The following is a 27,901-nucleotide window of genomic DNA, read 5'->3' on the forward strand; positions in this document are numbered from 1 at the left end:
CAGAGGCATGGTTCCAAGTTGCCGACAAACAGAACAAAGGAGTCTTTGAGGGCAAACACCGGAAACCAGTGTGCCCGCAAGGCCAAAACTGGCTATCAGGGCAGGAAGAGTTCGGGCTCCGAAGATAATGGTTGAGAGGGGTCTGTTGGCTTTGGAGACTGGAGACCCAGATGAGTGTGGATGGCCCAACAAGCCGGGGTCTGTCTGGGCTTGGCAGGCATGGGAGAGGTGTCTATATGGGCACAGAGGCACAGGACCCATGATTTTCCAGAAAGGAAACTCAGAAGGCCACACAGGGTTAACAACTGGCATACATTGGATAGTTACACCTATGCAGAGGCTGGCTTTTTGTTGCCTTTTATTTTTTGTATCGGATCTGTGTAGCCCCAGGGTCTGGAGCTTGGGTTTCTGCGGCCCCAGACTGTAGAGACCAGCTAGTTCACTTCTGCCTCCCACACCGGACTATGGTGGAGTTTGTGTGTTGTGATTATTGTTAAAGTCAGAACATGGGAAATGCCCTTCTCAGAAAGGTGTGAAGGGCGTAGCTAGGGGGCTCAGAGGGCCCCAGGAGGGACTGCTGGCCTCCACTTTTCCAGTGCAAAGCTCAACAGGTCTGAGCATGAGCAGTGACGCACAGGACACCAGGCCATGTGCCCTAAGCCAAGCAGAGAGCACTGGAGACACGCCCGCTCCTCCAGTTCCCAGGGGACCATGTGCACCTGGAAGGAACCTGGGGATTTTTCAGCACAAATTGGGTCACTGCCCAAGTCCTAGTATCCTATTGTCCCTTCTCCAGCTGCTGGAGTCAGAAGCACTTATAGTGGCTTTGTTTCCTTGGGATTCCATAGATACAGGCATAAACTATTTGGAAAGAATAGTAGGCCAGGCAGTGGTGGCATACGCCTGTAATCCCAGCACTCTGGGAGGCAGAGGCAGGCGGATTTCTGAGTTCGAGGCCAGCCTGGTCTACAGAGTGAGTTCCAGGACAGCCAGGTCTATACAGAGAAACCCTGTCTCGAAAAAACAAACACAGCACATTTCTCAGTGCTCGTGTGCACACGTGCGTGCATGCGTGTGTGCACTCTATGTGTTTGGTGTCATTCCAGATTAAAATTAATCCTTAGTGGTAAGAAAAAAAGTAACCAGGGGCCTTCTGCCTTTTGCTGAGGACATACTATATACTGCCTCTTTCCAGACTTTGGCTTAGGAATTTACTGAGGCTTGGGGGGTCACACAAAGTCTGTCCAGATTCCTTTATTGTACTGCAAAGTCCAGTGCTCCCCAATCTTGGCTCCTCTTCAAGTGCTAGCCAGAAACTTGCTGAAGAGGGCAGACGTGGCCTGAGGCAGGGGGCCCCTTAGGTGTTTGGCAACTCCTTTCCAACCATCTCTCCTATCCAGCATCCCTCTACCCTTAAACTGCCTCAGACCAACTCTGCCATCCAAACAGCAAGAGGGCAGATGCCAAGAAAGTGCTAGGAGGCAATGAGGAGACAGAGTGGGAGCAACACGGTGTGTTCCAGAGAGAGGTGGAGATGGAGGAGGCTGTCACCAGAGGGAGAGGACCAGGAGCTGTGAGATGCAAACCCTGAGAAAAAGCCCTGAGATAAAAGGCCTTAAAGAGGAACTGAGGCACAAGCGGGTTCTTGAAAAACTGGAGCGTAAGGCAGAGAGATGGATCCCTGAGGTAAAATAAGACCCAAAGTAGACGTGAGCCCGCGAGGGAGATGGCAGAGGCTGAGACGGAGGAGGTGATTAGGAAATGCACCAGGTGGAGGGACTGAGCCCCTCGTGGGAAAGCCCAGAGTGAGAGGCAGTGCTGCTGTCAGGCGAATTCAAGTGGAGCTCAGTTGAGGTGGTGGTCAGCCAGGTCCCAAACTGCCTTGACCCCAGCCTCGCAGCCACCACTCTGGATGGGTACAGTAGGTTCAGTATGGCAGTGATGCAGAGTCCTGGCCTCCGAGACCAGATCATTTTTTGCTTTTGAATGTGCCCAGGATCTTGGGAACAAATTTGCCCATTTTACTGTCCCTGGTGTCCTCATCTGCCAAGTTGTCTCCTGCCCCACTACTGCCAGCTTCTTCCTTTTTGCAGAAGACTTCGAAGCGGCTGTAGACACGCTTCTCTTTGCGCATGCTCTCCATGCGGCGAAGGAGCCGATCACGCTCCTCTGCGCTGGCTGGCAGGGTGCGGCTGAGCCGGCCTTGTGTCCCTAGGCTGTCTGAGCGGAAGATGGCTGAACACTTGTCCTTGTCGGACATGTCTGGGGCCAAGTCTCCTGCAGTTGTTGGGCGACCTACATCAGGACTGCTATGGGATGGACCTGGAGCAGGGACTGCGCGGTGCTTCTGGCCGTGGGCACTGATTTGCTCTAGAATGGCCTTCGTGTCATCTCGCAGGTTGCTGCTGTACAGAGCATTGGCGGTAGCTGAAGCTAAGCGGACCCTTGAGCCTCTCTCCTCCGCAGCAGCCTCCGTGCTGTCACCCCGACTCAGTGAGGACCGCCGGGGGCTCTCAGGCTGCCCATTCTCCTGCGGAGCTGGGAAGCTACTGCCTTCATCCTCCCCACGCCGCTCACTCTTTGGGCTCAGCAGCTGCCTGAGACGGAGAGAACCCTTTCGCAGGACTTCCATGGGGCCGCTAGACACCTCCTCTGTAGGCCCAGTCTTCGAAGACTCCCCAGTGAAGGTGAGACTGCCTCTGCGCTCGGGCACAGGGGGTACTGGACTACCCCTGCGCTCAGGCACCGGGGGCACCGGGCTGCCCCTACGGTCTGGGTAGGTCGAGGTGGGACTCCCCTTCTGCTCCATCAATCCTGTGGTCGGGCTGCCCCTCCGATTGGGAAATCCAGATGTGGGGCTCCCCTTGCGCTCAGGGTAGGCTGGGGTGGGGCTCCCTTTGCGCTCAGGGTAGGCTGGTGTGGGGCTCCCCTTGCGCTCAGGGTAGGCTGGGGTGGGGCTCCCTTTTGGCTCAGAATAAGGCAGCTGGTTTGTCCCAAGCCCTTCTGGCGGAGGGCTATCTCGACCTTGTGGAGACAAGGAGCGGCCCTGGGAGGGGAGGAAACGCGATGGCAGGCGGTCTGTGCTGCCCAGCGTGTCGAGCAGTTGCGCAGCAGTCAGCGAAGCGGCTCCTGGGTGTCGCTCTGACTCCTGGTGCAACTGCTGGGCAAAGGAATCGCGCAGGTCAAGCAAACAACTCTCAAGGCTGCGGCGCTCAGTTCCTGCTCCTCCTGGGGCTACCACCTCCTCCCGCCAGGCCTGGGACACTACAGCCTTGCTGTGGCTGGAGGAAGTGACGGCACCCCCAGCGCCGCCAGGGTCCCGGGCAGGGCCTTTGTATTTCTCCAGTAGCTCCGCCACTTTGGCCGAGGCGCTGGAACGAACAGCCTCTCCGCTGGGACCCAGAGTTTCAGTGACGGTTTGCTCTTTGTGCATGAGCTGTACTCTTTCAGCGGTGGCCCCTGTGGTCCCAGCAGCACCCTCAGCCTGTGAGGCAAAGATGAGCGAGGAACGCAGCCTGGAGCTGCGCTGGATGAGCGGGTTCAAGCGTGAGCGGAAGGAGTCCTGCTTAGCTAGGCTTGTCTCTTCTGTGCCCTCTCGCTCGGAGCTGTCCCCACCACCGCTTCCTGAGCCTGGCTTTGGTCCCTTAACTGGGAAGGCTGCAGGAGTGCGGAAGGCCGAGGGGAGCAGGTCCCGGCCTCCGGGAGCCACCACTTCATCTTCACAGGCCTCAGCCTCCATGGGTAGACCCTCCTCCCCACCGTCACCGTGGCAACCGCTCAGGTAGGAGGCGAGGCGCCAGTGCCGCAGCCCGGCCCTGCCCTCGGGTCCACCCCTGCGCTCTGGCTCTGCCTCTGGAGCGGTGTCCAGGCCCTGCCTCAAGGTTGCTTGACATGGAAAACGCTGGCCCAGATTGGGACGCGAGGCCCCACCGGGCTCCAGACCACGGGGGCTGGGTCCAAAGGCGGGATCCGAGCCGTGGCGCACCTCCCGAGATGCGCTGGATGGCACATATTCCAGTCGCTGGTGCACATCAGCATTGAGTTCTGGGAAGCGGTGACCAGCACCTAGTGCAAAGTCGTCAGGGTCCGCAAAGCCAGGTCGGCCTGCACGAAGCTTTTCGAAGAAGCCCTGTGGGCGCGCAGGAGCAAACTGTGGGTCCCATTGGTAATGCTGATGGTAGAGCTGATCCCGCAGATAGTGGCTGGTCTGGAAGCGGAAGTCATCACCATGACTGAGGAATGTTTGTCGCGACACCTGCCGTGCAGCTGCAAAGTTCTCTACGGCTCCAGCTCCATCAGCCGCAGTATAGCTGTGCCGCTTGAAGGCGTCCATTTCCAGATGCCGTGACTGGAAGAAGCCCCGGGGGCCCGCGAGCTCTCCGAGCGGCCCAGCCTCAGTTGGGCGAGCCAGTGGCCGGTGCCCTGTATGAGGCTCCAACGCACCCCCGGGCATTCGCTGCATCTCCTCTCGGCGGAAAGCCGATAGGAAGTGGCGGTCAGGGTCTAGGAAGGAGGGAAAGCCCAAGCCTTCCTCCCTGGGCGGTGGGAACAGGAGGTGCGCCCGTTTAGGGAAAGAGAAAGGTGTTGGGGCTCCAGCCCCGGGGACGCCCACCAGGGGCCCAGCCCCAGAGTATGGAGCAAGCGCATAGGCATCCATGCGGGCTAGCGCCCCAGCTGAGGGCACCAGTGGCTCCGACTGTGCGAAGAGAATGCGGAACTCTTCGTCGAAGCTGGAGACCAACTCTCCCTGGAACACATGAGCCAGGCTGCGGTGGATTTTCTCGAAGGACCACATAAAGCTGTGGACAGGATGGCGGGAGTCAGGGAGAGGAAGTAGGGACACAAAGGCTAAAGGCACCGGTTGGATGATCAGGGATCTGTAAGGGGTTGGGCTGGTGGGCTGTGGCAAGGAGAGCTTTTTGGGGGAAGGAAGTGGGGCCACAGAGGAGGACTGGGTGGGAAGGGCCAGGGCTAAGGGAAACCCACTGGGCATACCTATAACTCCCGCTCATCACTACGGCACAGTCCACAAGCAAGAACTTCTCCTTCAGATGGCCCTTGAAAGACTTCCCAGTGCGACAGTAGTAAGTAGGACCTGCCACTGTGCGCACGCGCAGGAACTGGAAGAGAGGGGAGTCAGGTCTTCACCAAAGGTATTTTTCCCTCCACTCCCCTGGCTTGGTCACTCACATCCACATGGTGCAGGTTGACGCGACACTTGTCGGCCATGTCTAGGAAGTGCTGGGCGTTCATTTCATCCAGAAGAATATAGACCGGGACTCGCCTTGCAGCGGCCTCTAGCACTTCACTGAGCAGGTCCACGTCAGTGAACATGTCCATCACCACGGCTACCACCTGGGAGGTGGGTATCAGGTCAGCGGAGAGGGAAGGACCCCGCCATTCTCCCCGCATTTTTACCTACAAGCACTATAAAATGACCAATGCCCCAGGAGAGACTATGAAGGGAAGGAAGGGAGAAGGGACCCAGAAGAGGGTCACAACCAATCAGCACTCGGTAGCCCTTAAGGGAGCCTGAAGCAGGAGCAGGAGCAATACTTTTAGGGTGCTTCATTCAGAGGGGGAGTATCTGCAGGTGTGTGTGTTCAGACCATAAGTTGTCAAGGCCGTATCCGTGAACTCAAGCTTTATACGCCTTGGTGGTGGTGGTGTTTGTCAACTTCCTGGGGCAGGGGCAGAAGCCAGGCCTTTACCGTCTGGCCTTGCTTCCTCTCTTTAGTATTTCTGTGTTTTGTGGGAGTGTTAACAACTCTTAATAGGAGACTGGCCTGTTACTGTGTAGCCCAGGCTGGCCTCAATCCTCTCTGCTAGGATTACTGGCATGAGCCAGGCTTCCTGGCTTAAACACTTGGTTTTTTTTTGTTTTTTTTTTTTTTTTCAGTTTACCATCTGCTGGGGGGGTGGTGCTCTCAGCTGGGCAAGGCCCTGAGCTTCTGGGTAACGGCCATGACCCTGGACAAGCGAATGTCTACAAGAGCCCACTAACCAAGTCCCAGGTGGTAATGAGCAGATTCTACAGGGCAACCCTACTGCTGAGGGCTGGCTGGCAGGCCCTGGCATCCCAAGCACCAGGAATGCTTTTCTATCTCCCACACCCTCCTATTCACACTTCAAAACCCAGCTCAGGCTGCCTTTCACCATCCATCAAGCCCACGAGCGTGCACCTGCTGGGCAGAGCGGATCATCCTCCGAGCTTCGTCTTTGATGCTGGGGCTGTCAGGTGGCGGCGGCTGTACCAGTGTGGTGACCTCTGTGCCTTGGAAGCCAAATGTCAGGGGCCAGCCCAGGTCCAGCTCAGGCACTGCCTGGTCTGAGTTCACTGGCCAGTAGGTGCCCGAGGAGCCGTCCATGTCCACATCGGGCGGGGTGCCTTCAGGGGGTTCCCGGGCCACATACTGTGGGGGCTGCAGGTGGCGGCTCACGTGCTCCAGCTCCTCGGGGCATAGGAAGTCCGGTGCCCCCTCAGATGCCAAGAAACGGTTGTAGGCTTCTGGCCCACCCTCGGTCAATGCATCCACCGCTAGGCGGTAATATTCTTTGTAGTGAGGTGGCAGGTACCCAGGTGCCAGTGGGTTGTCCCCCTGTGAGCTGCTCTGAGAGCGACGGGCCATGTTGGGGCCAGGGTCCTGGAGAGGCAGGAAAATGCATTAACTAGGGGCAGTGGGGTCCGCTTACCTCACTCCACAAGTGGACATACATGGCTGAGGTAGCTACTAGATCTTGGGTTTGGCTCATGCCAGGGGGAGCTCTTCCAGGCCCCAGTGAAGTCAGGCTCCAAGGCAGCACTACAGGCCATAGCATGCCCCTAGCGGGGAAGACATGGGCCAATCCCTTCCTGGGGCCGACACCCTGTTTGCATCAGTCTCAGGGACTGCCAGTGTTTGCCCCCATTCCACACAGGTAAGAAGAGGTCCCACCTACTCTATGGCTCCCTTTTCCTATAAAGATAAGTTTTGGTTAAGATACAGATGCAGTCCAGTTAAAGAGATTATTCCTGTTTTTTTTTTTTTTTTTTTTTCTCAAGAGCCTTCGCTGCCTGAAGATCCGTGGGAAGTGCTCTGGCCTGTCACCTTCACTGCACACAGCTGGGAGGGGTGGAAAGACACCATAGCTGGCCCAAGGTGAGCACAGTGGGGTGGGGACTGACTCATCCGGGGATGATGGCCGTAAGCCCCACCCACAGCTCTTTCCTCAGTCCACACCTGCATCTGCCCACAGTCCCTTCACTGAGCTCCCTGCCCCAACTCCTCAACCTCCAACCTCTCTAAAAAACTTCACCCTTGCTACTGTCTCCCCTCAGCTAAAACCTCCTTGGGACCAGCTCCCCCCTGTAGAGTCTCTCCTTCATACCCTCCTAGACTCACCCATCCTGATGGCAACAGAGACATTTCCAAGACCCCGGATCACCACTCTCTCCCCAGTACACTAAGAATGAAGGGAGAGCCTTTGCTACAAGCCTTGTCCCAAGTTCTCTGTCAGTGTCGCTCATTACAGGTTCCTCAGGATCACTGTTCTTGTTCTCTAGTGACTGGTGTGTGTTGTGTCACACACAACCTCTGAGCCTTTGAAGCCAAATGTGAGGGGCAAGCCCAGGTCCAGCTCAGGCACAGCCTGGTCCGAGTTCACCGGCAAGTATGTGCCTGAGGAACCATCCGTTTCCACACCAGGAGTGTCACGAGTGTGAGTAGCCGAAGCTTGTGGTTGAAGAAGGCATTAGAAGTGACAACCAAACACCTGGAAAGCTGCTGGCCTCCGGCCTGTGCCTGGGGCAGGCTCACACCATTCCACACTGCTCCTCAGGTTTGAGACCCTTGCCCTACCTAGCACACAGGTTCCTGGATATTAGTCCAAACTGGGAAAGTATTTCTTCCCAGGAGGAGGAGTGCCCTGAGGAGTGGGCCAGCGATGCTGACAGGTTGGCAGCTCTGGGATTAGGGGACACTTGCTCAGTGATGTTGGGGGTCTGGAGGGACTCTGCTGTCTATGACCCACGGAGCTATAGTGTCTGCCATCCCTAGGGGCATGGTGTCACACGTTAGCAAGTCCAAGTGTGACAGAGATTGGAGGTGGGGACACTCCTCTGTCTACTGGCCCTAAGAAGTGTGCTCTGACTTCCCTCTGGGGCATTGCCCTGACCGGAGGCCGTTTGGTTTTCCTTCCTGTCTGCAACGTGAGGTGTGGCACACTGTTCTAGGGAGATGGAGGCAGGCCACCTGGAGTCTACTGCTGGCCTGTCTGCTTGGACAGGTCTCACGCTGCGCCCAGCTTTCCTAGGCAGCATTCCCACACTACCTGGGGCACTTATGTGCTCACTCTGAGGGGGCACTTCCTGGTATAAGCAAGACAGAGAACTAATACTGTCCATGTCCAGCCCGTGGTGAGGAACCCTCAGGGATATATGGGTTGGGAAGTGGCCTTAGTCCTGCGTGGTACCTGACCGCACACCAGTCACACACAACCTTAACTGCCCATACACTCTTTCACTGGCACACACCACCCCTTGACTACAGACCGGGCGGTGACCACTCCTGTCAGCAGTGAATCCAACAGCTTGCTCACGGACATCTGCCTATCCAAGTGGGGCCTTGCTTAAGGACATCTGCCTATCCCACCCAAACCAGTGACTCAGCAGGAATTTTTTGTTCCTGACCTCCTACCTGAAGCTAGCCCACAGGCCCTCCACCACTAACAGCACAAGAAAATGACCCTTTACCCCTCTTGTCTGGTGGGAGGTAGTCATGTTCCTGGGTCTGGAAGGGGGATCCCGTGGGGGAGGACCTTAGGTTACTACACAAAGAGGATGACTGTGATCAAGAAGGATTGGGGTGGTAGGGACAAGAAGACCCTGGGAGGTGGGATTCGGCTCAAAGACCGGAAGTCGATTACACAGCTTTCGGGTAGGCACTGCAAGGCCCAAGGGTGTTAATCTACCCCAGGAAGTTAGCGGCTACCCAGGCCAGGTATCTTATCTGCCAATCCAGTCCAGGGATGTGAGATCAGGAGTTAAGAGAGTCCAGTTTTCCCTGCCCTCCACACAAGGATCCAGCCCTAGACACCCCGGTTCATGGCGGCTTGGGGAGAGGCTCTGGGAAAGGTACAGGTCATGTCCTGACAACACCTAGGCCGCCCGAGCGAGTCGCACTCTTCTGCCTCCTACTTGCCAGCGTGCCCCTGCGAAATCCCTCACCCAGTGCCCCGGAGCGCAGTCCCCCTGTCTCAGACCCAGCCCCACGCACGCGTTCACTGCACCGCCCGGCCCAGGTCCAGAGACCAGACCCAGGTGCCACCGCGCGGAGGCCCGAGCCTCCCGTCCTATACGCCTCGGCCCGGCCCCGCCGTGCTGTGCCCGGCCCGCTCCGGGGAGGGTGCCCTACCTGGCCAGGTGAGCGGGGTTTCGGCACAGGGGCAGCAAGAGCCCACCGCCGCCCAGCGGCCTCGCGGTCCCGTCCGTCCGACAGCCACTCCCCGCCGCGACCCGCCCGCCCGTTCGGCCTGATTCACGCGCCCGCCCCCGCCCCGCCCGCGCTCTGCCTCCTGCCTGCCCGGGCAGCACCTGGGCGGGGCGGCCCCACCCCGACGCGCCCGCATTCCTGCGCCCTCCGCGCCCCGGACCCCGGCCGCGATCCCGGGTCCCCAGTGTGGCTTCACTGGCGCCCCTAGCCCATACCCCAACCCCGACCCCCGAGCGCTCTGGTAGAGCCCCAGAGCTGCGCTCCGGACCCTGGCCAGAGCCACTCCGGACTGCTAGAGTGTCTCCTTTCAGGACCCCGAAGCCCCTTGAATCCATCTGCAAACAGATCGCTCAAAGCCCCTACTGCCGACCCCTGACCCTCGCCCCGGAAGTTGGGGTGATTCGGAAGTTCCGGCTTAGTCGCTAGGAAACTGGCCAGCTCGACGCGAGGGGCGGAGCTTCTGGCCTCTGTGCTGCGAGAGACAGGTGAGGCAGGTGAGCTCGCAGACAGGGGGGCCTGGGTACCCAGCTCTCTCAGGTGACCGCCCTACGGTACGCAGGCACACCCCTAGTTTCCCCAGTCCACTCCCACAGGCTCATCTTCGCACATGAGACCTACAGCATAAGAACTCCACGGGCCTCCCCACTCATGCTCAACCATATAGGATCCTGAGCACACACCCGTACCCATGGGACCCCTCAGGCACAAGGGAATCTGGGATGATCCACAGCAGAAGCCCCTCTGCCACACAGAATCCGGCAAACCAATCTCCCCCAAGCCCTCATCTCACACGAGGATCACTCTCTACACTGTCCCAACAGTGAGAGTCCTGTCACCCACTGATCCTTTCCTTGTGCAAAGCAACCGAAGACACAGAGGTCCCGTCTTAACACACATTAATGCACATTAAAGAGTCTGCACCCAAGATGCTGCAATTACTGGATCCTCTACAGTCAGGGAACCTCGTGCTCATATCAACCCCAACACATCGCTGGTACCCTTAAGGACTTAGTTCCTCCCAGGTCCCTAGTCTACCCAGCCCTCCCTCCAGACCACTCCTCAGAGTATGCCCTACTCTGAACTCAGTCATATGTCCAAGCCACCTTCCTTCCTTCTCCTGTCCCAAATTCTCAATGTCTGCCACCCCCCCCCCCCACCCCCGCCTGAACATTGTCTGTAAGACGGCTTACTTTCAGTCTCTTTTTGGTCCTATTTTTAGGATAACATTTCATTAACTCCATTCTCAAATGCACTCTGGGACCCTGTGGCCCCAGCCTAGTGGGCACATAGGTGTACGGAGTCAGTGGCTGCACTACCCAATTTCCTATTCATAGGCCCTGTGAGGGGCTCTAGGGCACTGGAAGACCCTACTACAACAGGAGCAGAAAGTTCTTCCAAGGGGAATGAATGGCAGCCTGCCTTGTATACTAGGGAGAAGGGTATTGCTTCCAGAACCAGACAGCAGAGTTTTCCAAGGCCAACAAGAAAGAGGGTTTACGGGTGGGAAGGGGTTGTGTCCAACAGACCCAAGCTGACAGTCTTTGAAGGTAAGCCTGCAGGGAAAAAAAAATAAGCCTCAGGCTGTTGAGCTTCTAGCCCAGCGATTTAGAAAAATGGTGCTAGAACACTGCAGGACATGCAGAGCTGGAATTGTAGAGGACAGGCATACCAGCAGAAAGGGAGACATCCCCCTGCTAGACATCTTTCCTCAAGCTACTGGGTACATACTCAGACAGCCAAGAAGCTGGCTGGGGAAGGTGCTGGAAATCCCTATGCTCCTGCGTGTGTTTGTCCAGGGCTGGGGCAGTAGGTCCACTGCCTTGTCTGCTGCCCTCCTGAATGTACCATCCCTGGACTTTTCCTTCCCACCCCCAGGAGAATGAGCACTAAGAGAGGGGGGCCCAAAGCTGCCGCAGGGAAGGGGCAGGCGTCCCTCCCTGGGTCCAAGCTTCGAGCTGCTGCTGGTGAGTGCCCCCTCTGACCTCCAGGGCACTACCCTGACACTGACCATGAGACTGCTAGGCACACAGGGCGCCTCAGAAACCCTTTCTCTCCAAGTAGTTTCCAAGAGATCTTTCAGTTGGGCTTGGGGTCATAGATTTGTGAGTTCAAAGCTCAGACATCCACTGCACCCCGAACCTCTAGAGCTGCGGAGGGGTGCGGGTACACAGTGCTCAGGGGGGTACGATGTTAGGGAAAGGAGTCAAGAGGAGACTGGAGGGGCACATAGCTTAAAAACAATATTGAAGCAGGTCGTTGGTGGCGCACACTTTTAATCCAAGCACTCAGGAGGCAGAGGCAGGCAGATCTCTGAGTTCGAGGCCAGTCTGGTCTACAGGGTTCCAGGACAGCCAGGGCTACACAGAGGAAACCCTGTCTTGAAGCTACAATGACAGCAACAAGGCGATATTGAGAAAAGCAGGCCTTGAATCCGAGTTGGCAATCTTCGTGCTAAGTGGTTGTCTATTCACACCATTCCACAATCCTGCCTTCCCCTTCAGACTGTCTGTCCACAATCACCCCCAGGATGAGGGATGAGAACTAGCCTGGGCTGGCTCCTGAGGAGCATCAGAGAAAGAATTCCCTCGCCCCCGTGTCTACCCTCCTGCAGCCTTTACTGCCCCTCTGCTCTGAGTCCCACTCATTCTGCCACAGCTGTGAACACCTTCCCAGACTCTCTCTTGTATCCTAGCTTGCCTGGAAGTCAGCCTGCTGTAAGAGCACCCACCCCAGGCCCACACGCATCCCTGCATCTTAGATTCCCCAGAGCTGCCAGGCAGTGGTGACTCCACACTACGCTGGCGTGAGATCCTAGTTGCCCAAAATAACCCCAGCTGCGTCTGAGGCCAGTCTTCCTCCTGGAATGAGGATAATGGGCCCCAGCCTTGCGTTCTGCCTCTGTGATCTCAAGCCCTGGGCACCAAGCTACAGTAAACACGGGGCAGGGCGGGTGGACCAGACAGAGAAGTTGTCCAGGGTACTTGGGGTGGGGACTGTTCCTTGGTTCTGATGTTGTCTATCAGCTGTGCACCCAGCCCTCACCCCACACCCTACTGTGTGTATACCGCCCTGGACTGCTCCTGTAGCTACTTATCCTGGTCCCCTGACACCTCCATCCCCAAACAAGTTCCCTCCCCTCAATGGCCTTGCCTACCGAGCGTTGTATGGTCTGGGCAGGCTTGCTGTCCTTCATCTGGGCAACATTCTGTGTAGTGAGCACTGGCCCCTCTTAGTGTACAGGCCCACGGATGTTCTACAGCCAACCTGGCCTCCTAACCTTCACACACCTATAAGATGCTTGGATGTCCGCTATACCATCACTGCCCGAGCCCCTGCCCCACACCCCTCTAGGCCTTACCTGGCCTTGGGTTTGCAGTGCCTCGAGGCCCTCACTCCGGAGCTGCTCCAGGGCCACAGCCAGCTGCAGCCCCTCCATGTGCACCCAGGCCTGCTCCTCCTGCAGCTGCTGCAGCCACAGCTGCTCTTCCTGCAGCTGCTGCAGCCACAGCTGCTCCTCCTGCCACAGCTGCATCTGCAGCTGGACCTGCCGCCTCCGGTCCTCCAGCAGCAGCTGCTCCTGGGCTAGGCACAGCTGGACTTCGTGGAGTCTCAGCAGCTCAGGGCCCAGGGCTGGCACGGGGGCCCCAGCTCCACAGCCCTCCATGTGCTCAGGGGCCAGCACCAGCTCGGATTCCGAAGCAGTGGCCTGAACTGGCCTCCAGGCTGCCTGTAGCTGCTCTGGCCTGGTGGCCCTGGAGTGTCCCCGAGGAGCCGGCTGAGTGCTGGTCACGTGCTCTGTCAGGGCCACCCCCACCTGGTCCCGAGGGCCCCCTGTGTTGGGGGGCGGGGGCTCAGCCTCAGGGCTCTGCTGCCCAGCTGCCCGCTGGGCCCTGCCCACCCTCTTGCCCCGGGGCTTGCGAGCTCGCCCTCGCCCTCTCTTCCCAGACATGGCCCTGGCTGGATCCAGTGCCTCGTTCAGCAGATGTCTGCTCCCCAGGGACCTGGCTCATCAACTGGCCTGGTTGGGGAGCTCAGAGGGCATCCCAGAGGCCACAGTAGGTTGCTTGCTCTCAGCCAGACTCAGCCCTCTGCTCCTGCTGTCCTAAGTGGCCGTGCTGCCCCTTGGCTGATCTCCGCACCACGGCAGCAGAGCCCAGGGCCCTGACTCTGCCTATAGGCCCCACAGGTCCCACTCTGTGGCACCGGGCCACACCAGAGAGTTTATAGAGACCTCGGCGGCACGGTGGCTCACCCTAGCCGAGAAGGCTGACTAACGTGCTGACACAGGGTGCGGGACTTTACAGGCCACAGACTTCACTGGCCAGACTGGGAGGGAGACTGAGAAACTGGGGGCAGCTCTCAGTAGCTAAACTGCTGCTTGAGGACTTGCCTGGTCCTGCCTGGGCGTCACCGAGCCCCCCCCCCTTTACCCCACCCTCGGTTTCTGGTCGCGGGAAACTCAAACTGGCCACAGGACCAAGAGCTGCATCCCAAATGCACCAGCCCTAACTGCCCAGACCCTCCCTGGCCATAGGCCATCCCAACCCAGGAGAACCACTGGAGCCCAGGCCTACCCAGAGGAGCCCTCCTGGGCAGGAGTTTGCCAGTGATGAAGACCCACCATAGCCCCAGCATGAAGGACTTGGGCCACACCGTAGGCTGGTGAAGACACTGAGCCTTAAAAGCCTAGATAAAGAAGAGTCTGGCTTGACTCTTGGGATGGGGTGTGGGACCTGACTACTGTCATGACTGGGAGTCCAGCACCCCCTTTAAATTAAAGCAAGGCCTAAGGGACCCTCACACAGCCCACCTGTTAGTCCCAAGGGTGGTGCTGGGGGTCCAGGACCAACTTTCATCTGAAGCTTCCTTTCCAGGCCTCCTGTTTCGAGGAGTCGCTCCAGGTGACATCCTCCCCTGTGGTTCCCCAGCCCCAGCCCCAGCCCCAGCCCCAGCCCGCTGACTCACACCCACGCCCAGAGCCTCATCCCAGCCAACTCTGCTTCGCTGGCCAGACTGGTTTGCCTGGCCCAGCCCTGCCCAGCCCCCCCTCCGCCCCCCATCCACCCTGCCCTTGCCCAGAAACCTCAGGAGCAGACTGAGAGCACCTTTCTGGAGAAGAGTAGGAGAGGGGCTTTGCTGAAGGGCCTGGGAAAGGACAGGGGCATTGTTTGGGTGGGAGACAGCAGGCAGGACGACGAGGGGCACGGTCTTTAGGGGCTTCCACATGCCCAGGCCTGGGGCTTCGGTTCCAGATACAGGTTGGTTCTTGATAGTACCAGGCTAAGGTGTATTTGCTGTTGGAAAACGATGCTTATTAAAATTGTTGCATGTGTTGGCCTCGTGAGTCCTTCCCTAATAGCCTGGGAACAAGCCTGGCGGGTGTCCCATAAACGCCACCTGAAGTTGATGGGCTAAGGAACAACTCACATCCTTACACCTCTGCCACCTTCCTTCAGGGAAGCCGAGGGAGAATCGCCAGCTGCAAAGGAAGGCAAGTCATCCAAGCAAAGGGTCCTTCTCCGAGAAGCCCCAGGCCCCTGCAGGTGAGAACCTGGGTGTCCTACGTTTGCTGGGGGTATGGGGGGGTACTGGCAGGAAGGGGACTTCCCTGGGCCCAGATATGCATGGTTTGCATGAGTGTCCATATGTACACATGTGTATGCACGAACATGCAAACGCATACATATCTACATGTATGCATGTGTGTATGTGCGTGCACGCGCGTGTGCATGTGCTCGTATCGTCTATGCAGCAGGCCAGAAACAGGCAGAAAATCCCCCTTCCTATGTCTTGCTAGCCCCTGGCTCCAGTCTACCTCCCAAAGGTCTCACTGAATCTCCCGCCCCGAGCCTGTCGCCCTCTGGCGGCAGTAAAATGATCCAGCCACAGCCTTGCGTGGTGAGTCCCCACCCCAGGAGTCCAGAGTCCTGTGCCTGCTTCCTGGGCTCCAGTGCTTATGGACAGGAGGGACCAGGTGTGGCCAGCCTGCTAGCCTCCTAGCTCCAGTCCCAATTCTGTGTTCCCAAGGCACAACTAGGTTAAGATCCCAGTGTCGGTGCTCCAGCTCCATCTTCAGCTGCCCCACCCACCCCCCAGCTACTCTTTGGGTGTCTTGAACCCAACACATGTAGCCAAGCTCCTACAGGCTCATCCCGGTGTTCCTCCATCCATCCACGATGGTCCCAGTTCAGCCGGCGCTGGTGTCCCATGCTCTCCCCGCCTGGTTACTGGGTCTTCTTAAGATTCCGCTGCTTGCTCTCGCTGGCCACTCTGCCTCGCCCTCCAAAGCTCTCTGTGCAGTTCTTGGAAACGCTGCACCTCTGTTGCTTGTGAACACTCATGTCTCTTGTGAACCTCCTCCCTTCCCATCCCTGGGTGCTGGGATCAGGAGGCCCAGCCTTATCCGGAGGACAGGACACACCTGAAGTCTGTAGGGTGTTCTAATGTAGTTGCGTGTGCCTAATTCACTGGCTTGGGTACTACATAGCTCAGGGCCAGACAGTCCTGCCTGAGACCATCAGAGGCAGATGTGTGGGAATGCAGTCTCCTGTAGAGACTCAGAGCAGAGGGGATGCCAGGTGGGAGGAGCCAGGATCCCCCCAGAAGGACTAGTGCTGTCTCTCACTCTGCACTAACACCTCTGTTGCCCCTCCTTCTTTCATATCCTGAGAAGACCTCCAGCGTTCGGGCAGGGCAGCCTCAGTTATATCACTGCTGAGGTGCCACGAGTGCATTTGGGGTTTTCTAGAAGAGACCTTCACTTAGTTCAGGGTAATAATGGCGCCTGCACAGCCTCTGATGCTGGCCCAGAGCTGGGCGATGGAGGGGAGCAAGCGTGGACTCTGCCTGCAGCCGAGGCTTCTGGGCTCATGAGTGGTGGGAATGAGTTCTTCTATCCACAACCTGTTGCTATCCCAGGGCTGCTCCCAGAGACCCCGAGAGCACCCCATTTTCCAGCCTTCCTTTAGCTGCTAAGCCCCGATCACTATGGCCTTCTGATTACTCTCCAGGCCGTCAGTCAGAGCTGATGGCCTAGGAAAAAAGGTGTGATTGGCAGGGGAAGTCTAGTCCAGGTCAGTCTTACAAGAAGGGCGCATGTTGGGATACAGTCCCCTCCACCATGGCCACTCTGTTCACAGCCTCCTGCCTGGGGTTCACAGGATGGTTGTCAGGTGTCCCCAGATTGTAGATCCTCTCTAGGGATGTCACTTCACACGCCGCTGTCCCTACAAACTTGTTGTTCGCCTTTCCTCAGACCTCCCTTCCAATCACTGTTTCCAGGCTGATTCCTCTCAGTATTTCCCAGAAGGCCGTCTTCCACCAGAGCCCACTTAGGACACACTTCCTGCCCAGAGCAGCGGGTAGCCAAGTGCCCCTAAGGGGGGCTGTTTCTCCCTGCTATGCCTCAGGAGCTTCTGGCATTGGGGATATCGGTGGCAGTTCATCTAGGTCAAGGTATATTCCACGCCTGGCCTGCCTCACCATATCCACTCCCACCCGGAGGCACGGACGAACCACAGAAGATAGTGTGACACCTGGGTTGGGTGGGAGTTGGTGACCAGAAATACAGATACGACAATCTCTCTCCTAACTCAGGGTGTCTGTGTGTGTCCCAGACCTGTGGACTCCAGAGCCCCAGTCCGGATGTTCAAGGACTCTGCTGTGCTTGTTCCCTGTGCTGCGGGGACCATTGTCATAAGTGAAGATTCTTACAATATGCAATATGCACACATACTTGCTATCCAGGAGTCCTGTAGCCAGCTGGATAGCCACATTAGCAGGTGGCACAGAGCCTGTTCCTTCTAAAGACATTGTGGCCAAATCTGGTTTTTTGTTCCTTCTCCCATCTTTATGATGCCTTTGCTCTCCTTTCCGAGTAGTAGCTAACCCTCCCCCCCTCATTGTATTCCTTGCCTCCATCTCCCTGTGTGCACACTGGGTCTCTGTGGAGACTGCTGTGTCACCTCTGGCCGTAGTCACTTTTCCTGTTGCTCTGACAAAATACCTGACGAAAATCAACTTCAGGGAAGGAGGGTGGGTTTGTTTGTTTGTTTGTTTGTTTATTTATTGGCTTATGGTTTAAGAAAATCTCACTCCGTCATAGTAGGGAAGACATGATAGCAAGAACCCAAGGCAGAAGCTGGTTACGTTTGTAGTCACAGTCAAGAAGCAGAGAGGGGCTGGGCGGTGGTGGCACACTCCTTGAATCCCAGCACTTGGGAGGCAGAGGCAGGCGGATTTCTGAGTTTGAGGTCAGCCTGCTCTACAGAGTGAGTTCCAGGACAGCCAGAGCTGGACTCTGTCTCATAAAAACCAGTAAGGAAGAGGAGGAGGAGGAGGAGGAGGAGGAGGAGGAGGGGAGGAGGAGGAGGAGGAGGAGGAGGGGAGGAGGAGGAGGAGGAGGAGGAGGAGGAGGAGGAGGAGGAGGAGGAGAAAGAGGAAGGGATGGCTGGGTTGGGTGGCGTGGTGGCACATGCCTTTCATGCCAGTGTTTGGGAGGCAAAGGCAGGTGGATCTCTGAGTTCGAGGCCAGCCAGAGCTAATAGTAGAGAAACCCCATCTTTTGGGAGCTGTAGTTAGGCCTGCCCTGGCCAACAACGGAGAAGCTTCGAGCAGCCTCAGCCCCAGGTTGGAGAGGAGAGGATACTGTTGTCTGTGCCCCAGGAGGCTCGGCTGCCTTTACTCTTCCTGGACACCTAGAAAAGGAGAGCGTGCTTGCTGCCTTAGCAGCCAGCTGTCAGCAGCCAATAGTGTGTGTGGATCTGCCCAGGAATTGCCTCCTGTGACCAACTCATTTCCATCAATGTTGGTTTGCTTTTTCCAGAGGCCAGAGAAGTGGATTTGAATTGGGGGGGGGGAGGGGAAAGGTGGAGGGGCAAGGGTGGGTGGGTGGGGGTGGTATCCATGATTCCTCCAGGCAAACACTGTGTACAGGCTCATTCCTGGAAGGGAGGAAGTTTGTTCCTTGGGTTCTCATTTGGCCCCACCTTCCGTGATGACCCTTGCTCCATGGGCCAATGCTGAGTGGAGCAGGCCATCCTACGTACAGGACACCCCCGGCACTCTATTGGACACACTGGATCTGGGCCTAGCCACAGTGCACAGTGCCACCTGCCCTCACCTCTGCTCTACACACGGGACTGGTTTAAAATCCCACTCTATAAACAATTCAACAATTTTGATTTTTTTTTTTATTAGTTCTCACAAGACTGCTTAGCGTTTTTTGTTTTGTTTTGTTTGTTTGTTTGTTTTTGGCTTCCCTGGTTGCTGTGATTTTCAGTTCTGGGTTATAAAGAAAAGAAGCGGCCTTTCTTCGTCCTAGTCTTTTTTTTTTTTCTAATTAAAAAATATTTGATGCATATTGGTGTTTTTCCTGCATATAGGTTTGTGTGTGTTTGTGGAGGCCAGAAGAAGGTGCTAGATCCCCTGGAATTGGGGTTATAGGTGGTTGTTAACATCTTTCTGGTTGCTGGGAATTGAACCTGGTTCCTCTGGAAGAGCAGCCAGTGCTCTTGACTGCTGAGCCATCTCTCCAGCTCTGGTTTTTTTTTTTTTTTTTTTTTTATTGTTTAAATAGGGTCTCTCCTCTCCACATAGTCATGGCTGCCCTGGTTACTATGTAGACCAGGCTGGCCTCAAATTCACAGAGGCCCATCTGCCTCTGCCTCCCGAGAACACTACGCCTGGCATTTCTCTCTAATCTTACAGGAACCACTTTTGGTCTTTTGCTATTGACTATGATGCTTGCCACAGGGTTTTCATAAGAGCCTTTGTCAGACTGAGGAGAATTTCCTCCATTTCTAATGTGCTGACTTCTTTCAACAATTTCCTGTATTATCTGGGGTGATTATACGTTTCTTCCCTCATTCTGTTGGTGAGGTCTATTGAATTTGCCAGTTTGCATATACTGAATCATCCTCACAGTCCAGAGATAAATCTTACTTGATCACGGGTGAGGAGACTTGGTTAGGCCACTGAACTCAGCTTGCTGCTGTGTGGTGGGGGATTCCACATTCGTGATCCTAAGAGGTGCTGACCGGATTTTCTTGTGATTGCCTTATCTGGCTTCAGTATCAGGGGACGTTGGCCTCACAGACTAGGGTAGGAGGTGCTCCCTGCTCTTTACCACACGGCGAATGCTGAGACAGATGGCCACAAGCTGTCACCTGTCACCCAGAATCCAGCAGGGAAGTACAGTGTCTAGGACTCTTCTTTGTTGGGAGTTTTGTTTTTCCTCCAGTTTGTGTTTATGTGTATGCCTGCCTACATTTATATGCACCATGTACACGCAGGTGGCTGCTAATTCCAGAAGGCCCGGGATTCCCTGGAACTGCAACAGACCAAGAGGCACCTGATGTGTGCTAAGAACTGAGCCTGGGTCCCCCGGAAGAGCAGAAATAACTCTTAACTGTGCCCCCCCTTATCTTTTAAGAATTTTAAAAGAATTTTTTTTATTTAAGAATTTATTTTTATTATTTAAAACTACGAGTATGTTGGGGTGGCTATGTGTATATAAGCGAGGTGTCCACAGAGACCAGAGGCATTGGACCCCTGAGGCTGTGTTTGTAGGTCATTGTAACTCCCCTGCCTGGTCTTTCAGAAGATCAGTAGGTACTCCTAACTATTGAACTATTTCTCCAGACCCTGCTAGGAGAGAGACTTCAATCTCTTCACTACCCATTGGTCTACCCCACCTTATACCCATAGTCCCTTACAGTTACCCTTATTTTACTTTATTTTATTTTATTTTTGTGCAGAATCAGTAGTATGATCCCCCTTTCATTTCCCCTATTAAAAAGATTTTAGTTTTTATTTCTCCGTTATAGGTATGTGTCTTTGCTTATGTGTGCACATTCCTGTGCATGAAGGTACCTACAGAGGCCAGGAACCAGCGATGGGTCGTGCCCTGGAGCTAGAATCAGGCAGTTTGAGGGACCTGACGTGGGTGCTAGGGACCAAACCCGGCTCCTCTGCAAGAGCAGCAAGCAATTTCTGCTTTTCTCCATTTCGTTTCTGTCTGATCTTTATTTCCTCTCCTCTGCTGTCTTTGGGTCTAGTTTCCCTGTTCTCGGTAAGTCATAAAGGCGGGCTGCCGGTCTGAGGTCTGTCTGGCCTACCCGATGTACTAGTAAAACTCTAAGTCCCTTGAGCACTGCTTCTGCCGCCTCTGGAAGGCTTTCCTGTGCTTCCTCTTCACCCATCCCCAGGACATCCTAATCCCCCTGTGGTTCAGTTCCTGATCCCTTGGTTAAGAAGGCAGAGGATGTCACCGGCAGTGGTGGCCTGGCGCACGCCTTTAATCCCAGCACTCAGGAGGCAGAGGTAGGTGGATTTCTGAGTTCGAGGCCAGCCTGGTCTAGAGAATGAGTTCCAGAGACCCCCCCTGCTCCATGGTCCAAGACAACGGTCTCCTGTACCCTCGGGCAGCCTGTGCGCAGGGCTGTTGGGTAGGGGTGTTGGATAGTCCTGGCTTTCTTGGGGGTCCCGGGCTTTCTTGTGTTACATATTCTTTCTCCTCTTACTTACGTTTGGTGTTCTGCCTGTGTTAGGGACACACCAGCTTCCAGCTACTGCTGTAGAGCTGTTTTTTTCTTCCTTGACACTGAGATTGTTTTTTTCTGCACCTAGATGGTTCGCCATTACATGCACGCATGCGAAGAACTGGCATGTCGTAAAACGTTTGATTATAAAATGTTCCTTTTCCTTCTTTTAAACCTTTCTGTGTGTTTATTAGCATATGTTACTCATAGATAATTATGTAATAATTGTCCATTCTGACATTTGTACATAAATATGTAATTTATCTTGATCATATCCACCCTTGTTACTCTCTCTTATCCCCCTCCCACCTCCACCAATCCCTATTGTCTTTGCGACCAGTCCCGTTCTGTTTTCAGATGGGGGGACACATTTCCCTAGGGTTGCTTGTGTGTGTGTGTGTGACTATCTACAGGAGCACAGGCACCTTATCAGTGGCTGCACCAATGAATAAACTGTCTCTCTTTTCCCCAGAAACCATGAACTGACTACAGGTCTCAGGGTGGGTGGGGCCTTGTGAGTCTCCTTCCCCCACAGCATGGTGGGCTATTGACAGACCCAATCTTGAGCAGGTCTTGTGTAGATATTCACTGCTGTGAGTTAAGATTATAATATCCACATCTTGCATGGAAAACAGCAACGTGCCACAGGCTACCCCTTTTCATTGATTGTCCCTTTCCTCCCTCTCTTCTGCAGGGTTCCCTGAGCCTTGCCGAGGACCATGCAGATGCCCCATTTTTTGGGGGGGGTGGATTTGGTTTTTTCAAGACAGGGTTTCTCTGTATAGCCTTGGCTGTCCTGGAACTCACTCTGTAGACCAGGCTGGCCTCGAACTCAGAAATCCACCTGCCTCTGCCTCCCAGAGTGCTGGGATTACAGGCATGCGCCACCACCGCCCAGCTCAGATGCCCCATTTATGACTGAGCATTCAATAGCCACTTAACCTCAGCACAGTAACTTCTACAGTTACTGCTGCTCATTACAAAACAACAACAACAACTTTGCTAACTAAAGCTGACAGCAGCACCCTACGCATAAACATAGCTATTTAGTCACATCATACTCATTTAGCAAAACAACAGCCGTATCTTCCACACTGGCGTCCATGACCTCACAGGCCAAGACTTTGGCTAGGTCTACAGCACCAAGAGGAGAGCTCCCTCCTGTGGAGCAGGCCTCAAGTCCAACCAGAAAGCAGTCAGTCACTCCACAACAGACTTGCTATGGTTGCACCAAGGACAGGCAGCAGTGTCGGAGTTAGGGTCCTCAGCTGTGGTAGACCGCAGGTGACAGTCCTCCCCAAGAAACCCATACAGCACCTTCCACCATTAAGAGGGTGAACTGGAGCCGGGCGATGATGGCTCACGCCTGTAATCCCAGCACCCTGGGAGGCAGAGGCAGGCGGATTTCTGAGTTCAAGGCCAGCCTGGTCTACAGAATGAGTTCCAGGACAGCCAGGATCACACAGAGAAACCCTGTCTCGGGGGCGGAAAAAAAAAAAAATCCAAAAAGAGAGAGAGAGAGAGAGAGAGAGAGAGAGAGAGAGAGAGAGAGAGAGAACTGGCACGGAGGGAGCATGCTCAGTTGCAGCTTGGTTTCTCTGTGTTCTGTGACCACAATACATGCTGTCTTCAGCAATAGGGTCTTAACTTTTTTTTTTGAGACAGGGTTTCTCTGTGTAGCCTACCCTACACAGAGAGTGTGTAGGATCTCACTTTGTAGACCAGGCTGGCCTCGAACTCAGAAATCCCCCTGCCTCTGCCTCCCAAGTGCTGGGATTACAGGCGTGTGCCACCACTGCCCGGCGGGTCTTAATTTTTTTTTTCTTACTACATTAACCCATTTGTACACATATGGGTGTTCAAGGACAGCTTTTAGAAGTTCACACTCCTCTACTATTTAGGCTCCAGTGATCAAACTCAGATTCTCAGGCTTGGTGGGAGCTCCTTTACCATGGAACCATTTGCTGGCTAAATAAGGTCTTTGTATACATTTTTAATAGATTTATTTATTTCATTTATAGAAGTATACTGTTTTTTAAAAAAAAGGTACACTGTAGCTTCTTCAGACACACCAGAAGAGGACATCAGATTATATTACAAATGGTTGTGAACTACCATGTAGTTACTGGGAATTGGACTCAGGACCTTTGGAAGAGCAGCCAATGCTCTTAACCACTGAGCCATCTCTCCAGCCTCCTGTACATTTTTTTTTAAATGCAAAGTTTGTTTCATCTGCTAGTAACATAGGCCCTTGTAGTCTTTCCCTTCCTTCCTTTCTTTTTCTTTTTTTCTTTTTTCTTTTTCTTTTCTTTTCTTTTCTTTTCTTTTCTTTTCTTTTCTTTTCTTTTCTTTTCTTTTCTTTCTTTCTTTCTTTCTTTCTTTCTTTCTTTCTTTCTTTCTTTCTTTCTTTTTTTTTTTTTGAGTCAGGGTTTCTCTATGTAGTCCTGGCTGTCCTGGAACTCACTCTGGCTGGCCTCAAACTCAGAAATCCTCCTGCCTCTGCCTCCCAAGTGCTGGGATTAAAGGCATGCGCCACCACTGCCCAGCTTCTCTCTCATTTTTTGCAAGACATGGTTTGTTTATGTGGCCCTGGCTGTCCTGGGACTCACTCTGTAAACCAGGCTGGCCTTGAACTGAGAGATCTACCTGCCTTTGCCTCCCTAGTGCTGGGATTAAAAGTGTGCACCATCAGGCTGAGCTCTCTTTCTCTCTGTCTCTGTCTCTTCTTGGTATATTTTCTCATATTAAATATTTCTACTTGTGCGTGTGTGTGTGTGTGGGGGGGGGGGCAAGCACATGTTTGCCACAGTGCATATATGGAAGTCAGAGAACAACTTGGAGGATCCGGTTCTCTCATTTCACTGTTTGGGTACTTTTGGATCCTGGGGATTGAACTCAGGCCGTCAGACTTGGTGGCAAACTCCTTTACCCACTAAGTCATTTTTCTGGCAGCCCCTTCTCCCCTTCCTTTTGATTACTGGTTGTAGTGGTTAGAAAGAAAATGGCACCGGGCGGTGGTGCACACCTGTAATCCCAGCATCTGCGAGGCAAAGGCTGGCAGATTTCTGAGTTCGAGGCCAGCCTGGTCTACAGAGTAGGTGCCAGGACAGCCAGGGCTACACAGAGAAACCCTGTCTCAATGCCCCCCCCCCCAAAAAAAAGAAAGAAAGAAACTGCCCCCCAAAGACCCATAGGGAGAGGCACTATTAGGAGATGTGGCCTTGTTAGGGTAGGTGAGGCTTTGCTGGAGGAAGTGTGTCACTAGGGGGTGGGTTTTGAGGTTTCTGAAGCTTCAGAGAGTCTCAGCTTAGAGCCACCTGTCAAACAGACTCCAGATAAGTACTCCCTCCTGTCACTCAACAGCCTAAGCTTCTGTTTACTGCCTGAAGCTGAGGATGAGGCCCATCTCTGCCTCTTATCCCACTACCCCAGTCACCAAGGCCACAGGCCTAGACCGTCCCAGGTCACACCTAGGGTATAAGTTTTCCTCTGAGCTCCTTAACTTTACCTTCTGCTCCAAGTCTATACCTGTCCCAGCAGATTTCCAGTTAGCTGCAAACTGCTCCAAAACAGCCTCTAACACACACCAGCTGTGGCCATGGTGTCTCTTCATGGCAGTAAATCCCCAACTAAGGCACTGACCGCAGTGATGTTCCAAATGGATCTGTGTTGTTGACAGGAGTGCAGTCATGACAAGGACCAAGGCCTCATGGGAAACGGAGAAAGCCTATATCCCCATATGAACCAGGGTAGGGGACAGCGAAGGCTTCTTTCTGTGGTCAACTGTGTACTAAAGGCACAGTTGGTCTGAGTGTGTAAAAATAGCAAGCACAGCTATAACCTCCTGGTGTTACAGTTGGAGGAGCTAACCCCTCCTCGCTGTGCTGTCTGTAATGACCACACTGAGGTCCAGGCTGCAGCAGCAGTGAGTGGAGCTCCACCAGAGCGCAACTTCTCACCTGACCCCAGCTTTTCTGCATGCGTGCCCCTGCCATTTCTTCATCCCCTGGTTGGTGCCAAGGCCAAGATGCGCAGGATGTGGCTCCTTTTTCTATCATTTTACAAATAGAAAGTTTTGGATACATTAGCATCACTGCTGTTTATAATGTGCACTGAACTCCTCGTTGTAGGAAAGGCAGTTAACTACTATCTGCAAACAGCTAGAGTATACTCATGACTTTGAGCCACTGCAAAAGCTTGGGGACCCCAAAAATGATTTAGAGTTAAAAGCATGAACACTCTTTCCTCTGTTTGGGGCTGGGTATATAGATTGGTCAGTGACGTTTTCTTTTTTGGTTTTTTTTTTGGGGGGGGGTTGTTTGTTTGTTTTTCAAGACAGGTTTTCTCTGTGTAGCCATGGCTGTCCTGGAACTCACTATGTAGACCAGGCTGGCCTCGAACTTAGAAATCAGCCTGCCTCTGCCTCCCAAGTCCTGGGATTAAAGGCGTGCACCACCACTGCCTGGCCAGTGACGTTTTCAGCCCACTGGGAGACACTGAGTCTATACTTAGAAAACAACAAAGGACATTTTTAAAAAATTGAGCTTGTGATCATGATAATATTAGCAGTGCTTTACCAGGGCTAGATTAATAGTTTATCATAACTCCACTGATTAATGCCCAAACCTTGAACTTTTGAAGTCTTAATATAGCAATAGCAGATAGAAAGGGGAAGAAACCTGAACCATCTCTCATTTTTCACAGACCTTAAATCACTTCCTCCGACTTTTACGGCTTGCATTTACATACCTTAAAGGGCTTTCTTAGACCACCAGAACTTACCAGGAGACAAAAGTGACTGATTACTGAGAGCAGCCATTGCAAAGCAAGTTCCTTTAAGTAGGAGACCAGTAAAGACTGATCCTAAAACCTGTTTAGGGAGTGTATCTCTTTTTCAGAGTGAAGTCCGCCAGCAAGGTAAACCGTGAGTCTTGTTCTTACATATGGAATGGACTGACCTGGCCACTGCACCCTTGGGTAGTGGGGAGCTAGGTGCTTGCTGCTCTTAAACTGCTAAGTTTACCCATCAACATCATCAAAGATCTGAGAAGGATAAATTAGAGCAACAATTTCAAGCCAAATGGCCTCTGTATCAGTTAAAATGACAGAGACTTAACTGAGACCTGGACACTTACCCTGGGCTCCCTCATGGTGATCTCAATGATTTTGTTGGAGTTTGTTGGTTTTTGGTAGTCACAGAGAACAGCGTTAGCCTTCAGCTGCCAGACCCAGAAGGTCTGAGAGAGTTTCCTGTGGAGGAGGAACTTGGGAAAACTGATCTACCTTAGCAAGGCAGAGTAGGGTAGTCAACCCAACAGTGACTACAGTTTGGGCAGGGCCTTGGCATGGGGCGGGTCTTTTCCCAGTGGTTAGTACTAACACAGTCCCGGTGTGCGTTATCTGTTCCTATGGTCTTCTTAGGGTTGACACTAGGAGTTGCCATTTCTGTCTGAACCAGGAAGCCTTATTTATTTTTTTTAATAAAAACACTTTAAATGCCTTATGTAGCAGATCTCTTGGAGGCAGGAGAACATCTATTAGGTTCAACAAGCTTTTCTTATTTTTATTTACTTGTTCAGGGTTAACCTTGAAAACATTCAGGAAGCTAAATAATGTCCCTGTAAATGAATTATGTTTGTACTTCGAGTGACTATGTGCATAGTTCTGAGCACATTAAAGAATTTGATCATTTATAAAGTGACTGACCATTACCATGTATGCCTTAATTATTTCTAGCAGTTTACAAGTTAGTAGCTTTTACAAGATCACGATCTTATCCCTGTTAAGTTTGGGTTGAAGGTTTAATTGAAGATTAAATTCCTTTTGCATCAAAATAAAAATGTAAACCATAAATACAGTTCACAGAGAGACTGGGAGCTTTATTCTTTTTGATCTTTTCATAGTGTACCTTTGAAGAACATGACAGTTTCATATATGATTTGGTTTATTCAAATGGCCAAAGCCCAGCAAAGTTGGCAAAGACAAAGAGGCTAGACAACATACCTTATTTATCAAATATGAGTTGTTCCCTATTTAAACATTTCTAGAATCATGGGTTGAATGTTGCAAAGGCAGAAGAGATTGGCTGTAACTCTCCTGGCTTTTGTTTACCTGAGTAGACCCTTTAATAACCTTAGGAATCCATCACCATACAACATTCCATTTTAGTCCAATATATTTTGAAGACCTGTGTCTCCTTTGATGAGCAGAAGGCTCAATAGGACTAAGAAGTTTTAGGGGTGCTGCCTTAGCTGGTTTATACCACATGGTCATCTTAATCAAGATGGGGGTGCAGTTACATGGCATGTACTCTTTTTTTAACCTTACTATAAAAAAATGACTTCCAACCACATGATGGCTTCCATCGTGCTGAAGGCATCAGCTGACATGGAGGCAAGCCACAGGGTTGCTATTTTAAAATACCTGTTTTCTTAAATAAGAGTTTAATTCAGGGGTTGGGGATTTAGGTCAGTAGTAGAACTCTTGACCCTGGGTTTTGTCCTTAGTTTTAAAATAATAATAATAATAATAACAACAACAACAACAACAACAACAAATTGCCTTGTCTGGAAGTTGTGGGACATACTTTTAATCCCAGCACTTTAGAGGCAGAGGCAGGAAAATGTCAGAGTTCCAGGCTAGCCTGGTCTACAAAGCAAGTTCCAGGACAAACAAAACAACATCCCCACCAAAAAAAAAAAAAAAAAAAAAAAAAAAAAAGAAAGAAAAAGAAAAAAAAAAAAAACCCCAAACCTAAGATAGAGAATTTCCATAACAGTCTTAAGAGATTTGGTTTTGTTTTGAGAGCAGAGAACAAAGAAATCACAGAGAGAAAAGATTTTTCAGAGTGGAAAGGAGAAAAAGCTTACAGATAAGAGACTTTAGAGACTT

At 53.2% G+C, this 27,901-nt stretch overlaps 2 protein-coding genes across 2 annotated transcripts in view; one reads left to right on the plus strand and one right to left on the minus strand.

Annotated features, from left to right (window-relative positions):
* Positions 1–1,238: 1,238 nt before the first annotated feature.
* Positions 1,239–9,472, minus strand: Fam83h (family with sequence similarity 83 member H). Its single transcript, XM_052161349.1, has 5 exons — positions 9,393–9,472; positions 6,183–6,644; positions 5,191–5,355; positions 4,996–5,120; positions 1,239–4,799 (listed from the first exon to the last, which is right to left on the minus strand). The coding sequence occupies exons 2-5, from the start codon at positions 6,627–6,629 to the stop codon at positions 1,970–1,972; spliced, it is 3,567 nt and encodes a 1,188-aa protein (XP_052017309.1). The 5' UTR covers positions 6,630–6,644; positions 9,393–9,472; the 3' UTR covers positions 1,239–1,969.
* Positions 9,473–11,349: 1,877 nt separating this feature from the next.
* The window catches only part of Iqank1 (IQ motif and ankyrin repeat containing 1), a 36,096-nt gene continuing 19,544 nt past the window's right edge, over positions 11,350–27,901 (plus strand). The window contains exons 1-2 of the mRNA XM_052160350.1: positions 11,350–11,434; positions 14,927–15,013. Coding sequence (XP_052016310.1) covers positions 11,350–11,434; positions 14,927–15,013 — 172 coding nt within the window. The remainder of the gene's footprint in view (positions 11,435–14,926; positions 15,014–27,901) is intronic.

The sequence above is a fragment of the Apodemus sylvaticus genome, chromosome 17 (assembly GCF_947179515.1).
Source record: "Apodemus sylvaticus chromosome 17, mApoSyl1.1, whole genome shotgun sequence".
Classification (NCBI taxonomy): domain Eukaryota; kingdom Metazoa; phylum Chordata; class Mammalia; order Rodentia; family Muridae; genus Apodemus; species Apodemus sylvaticus.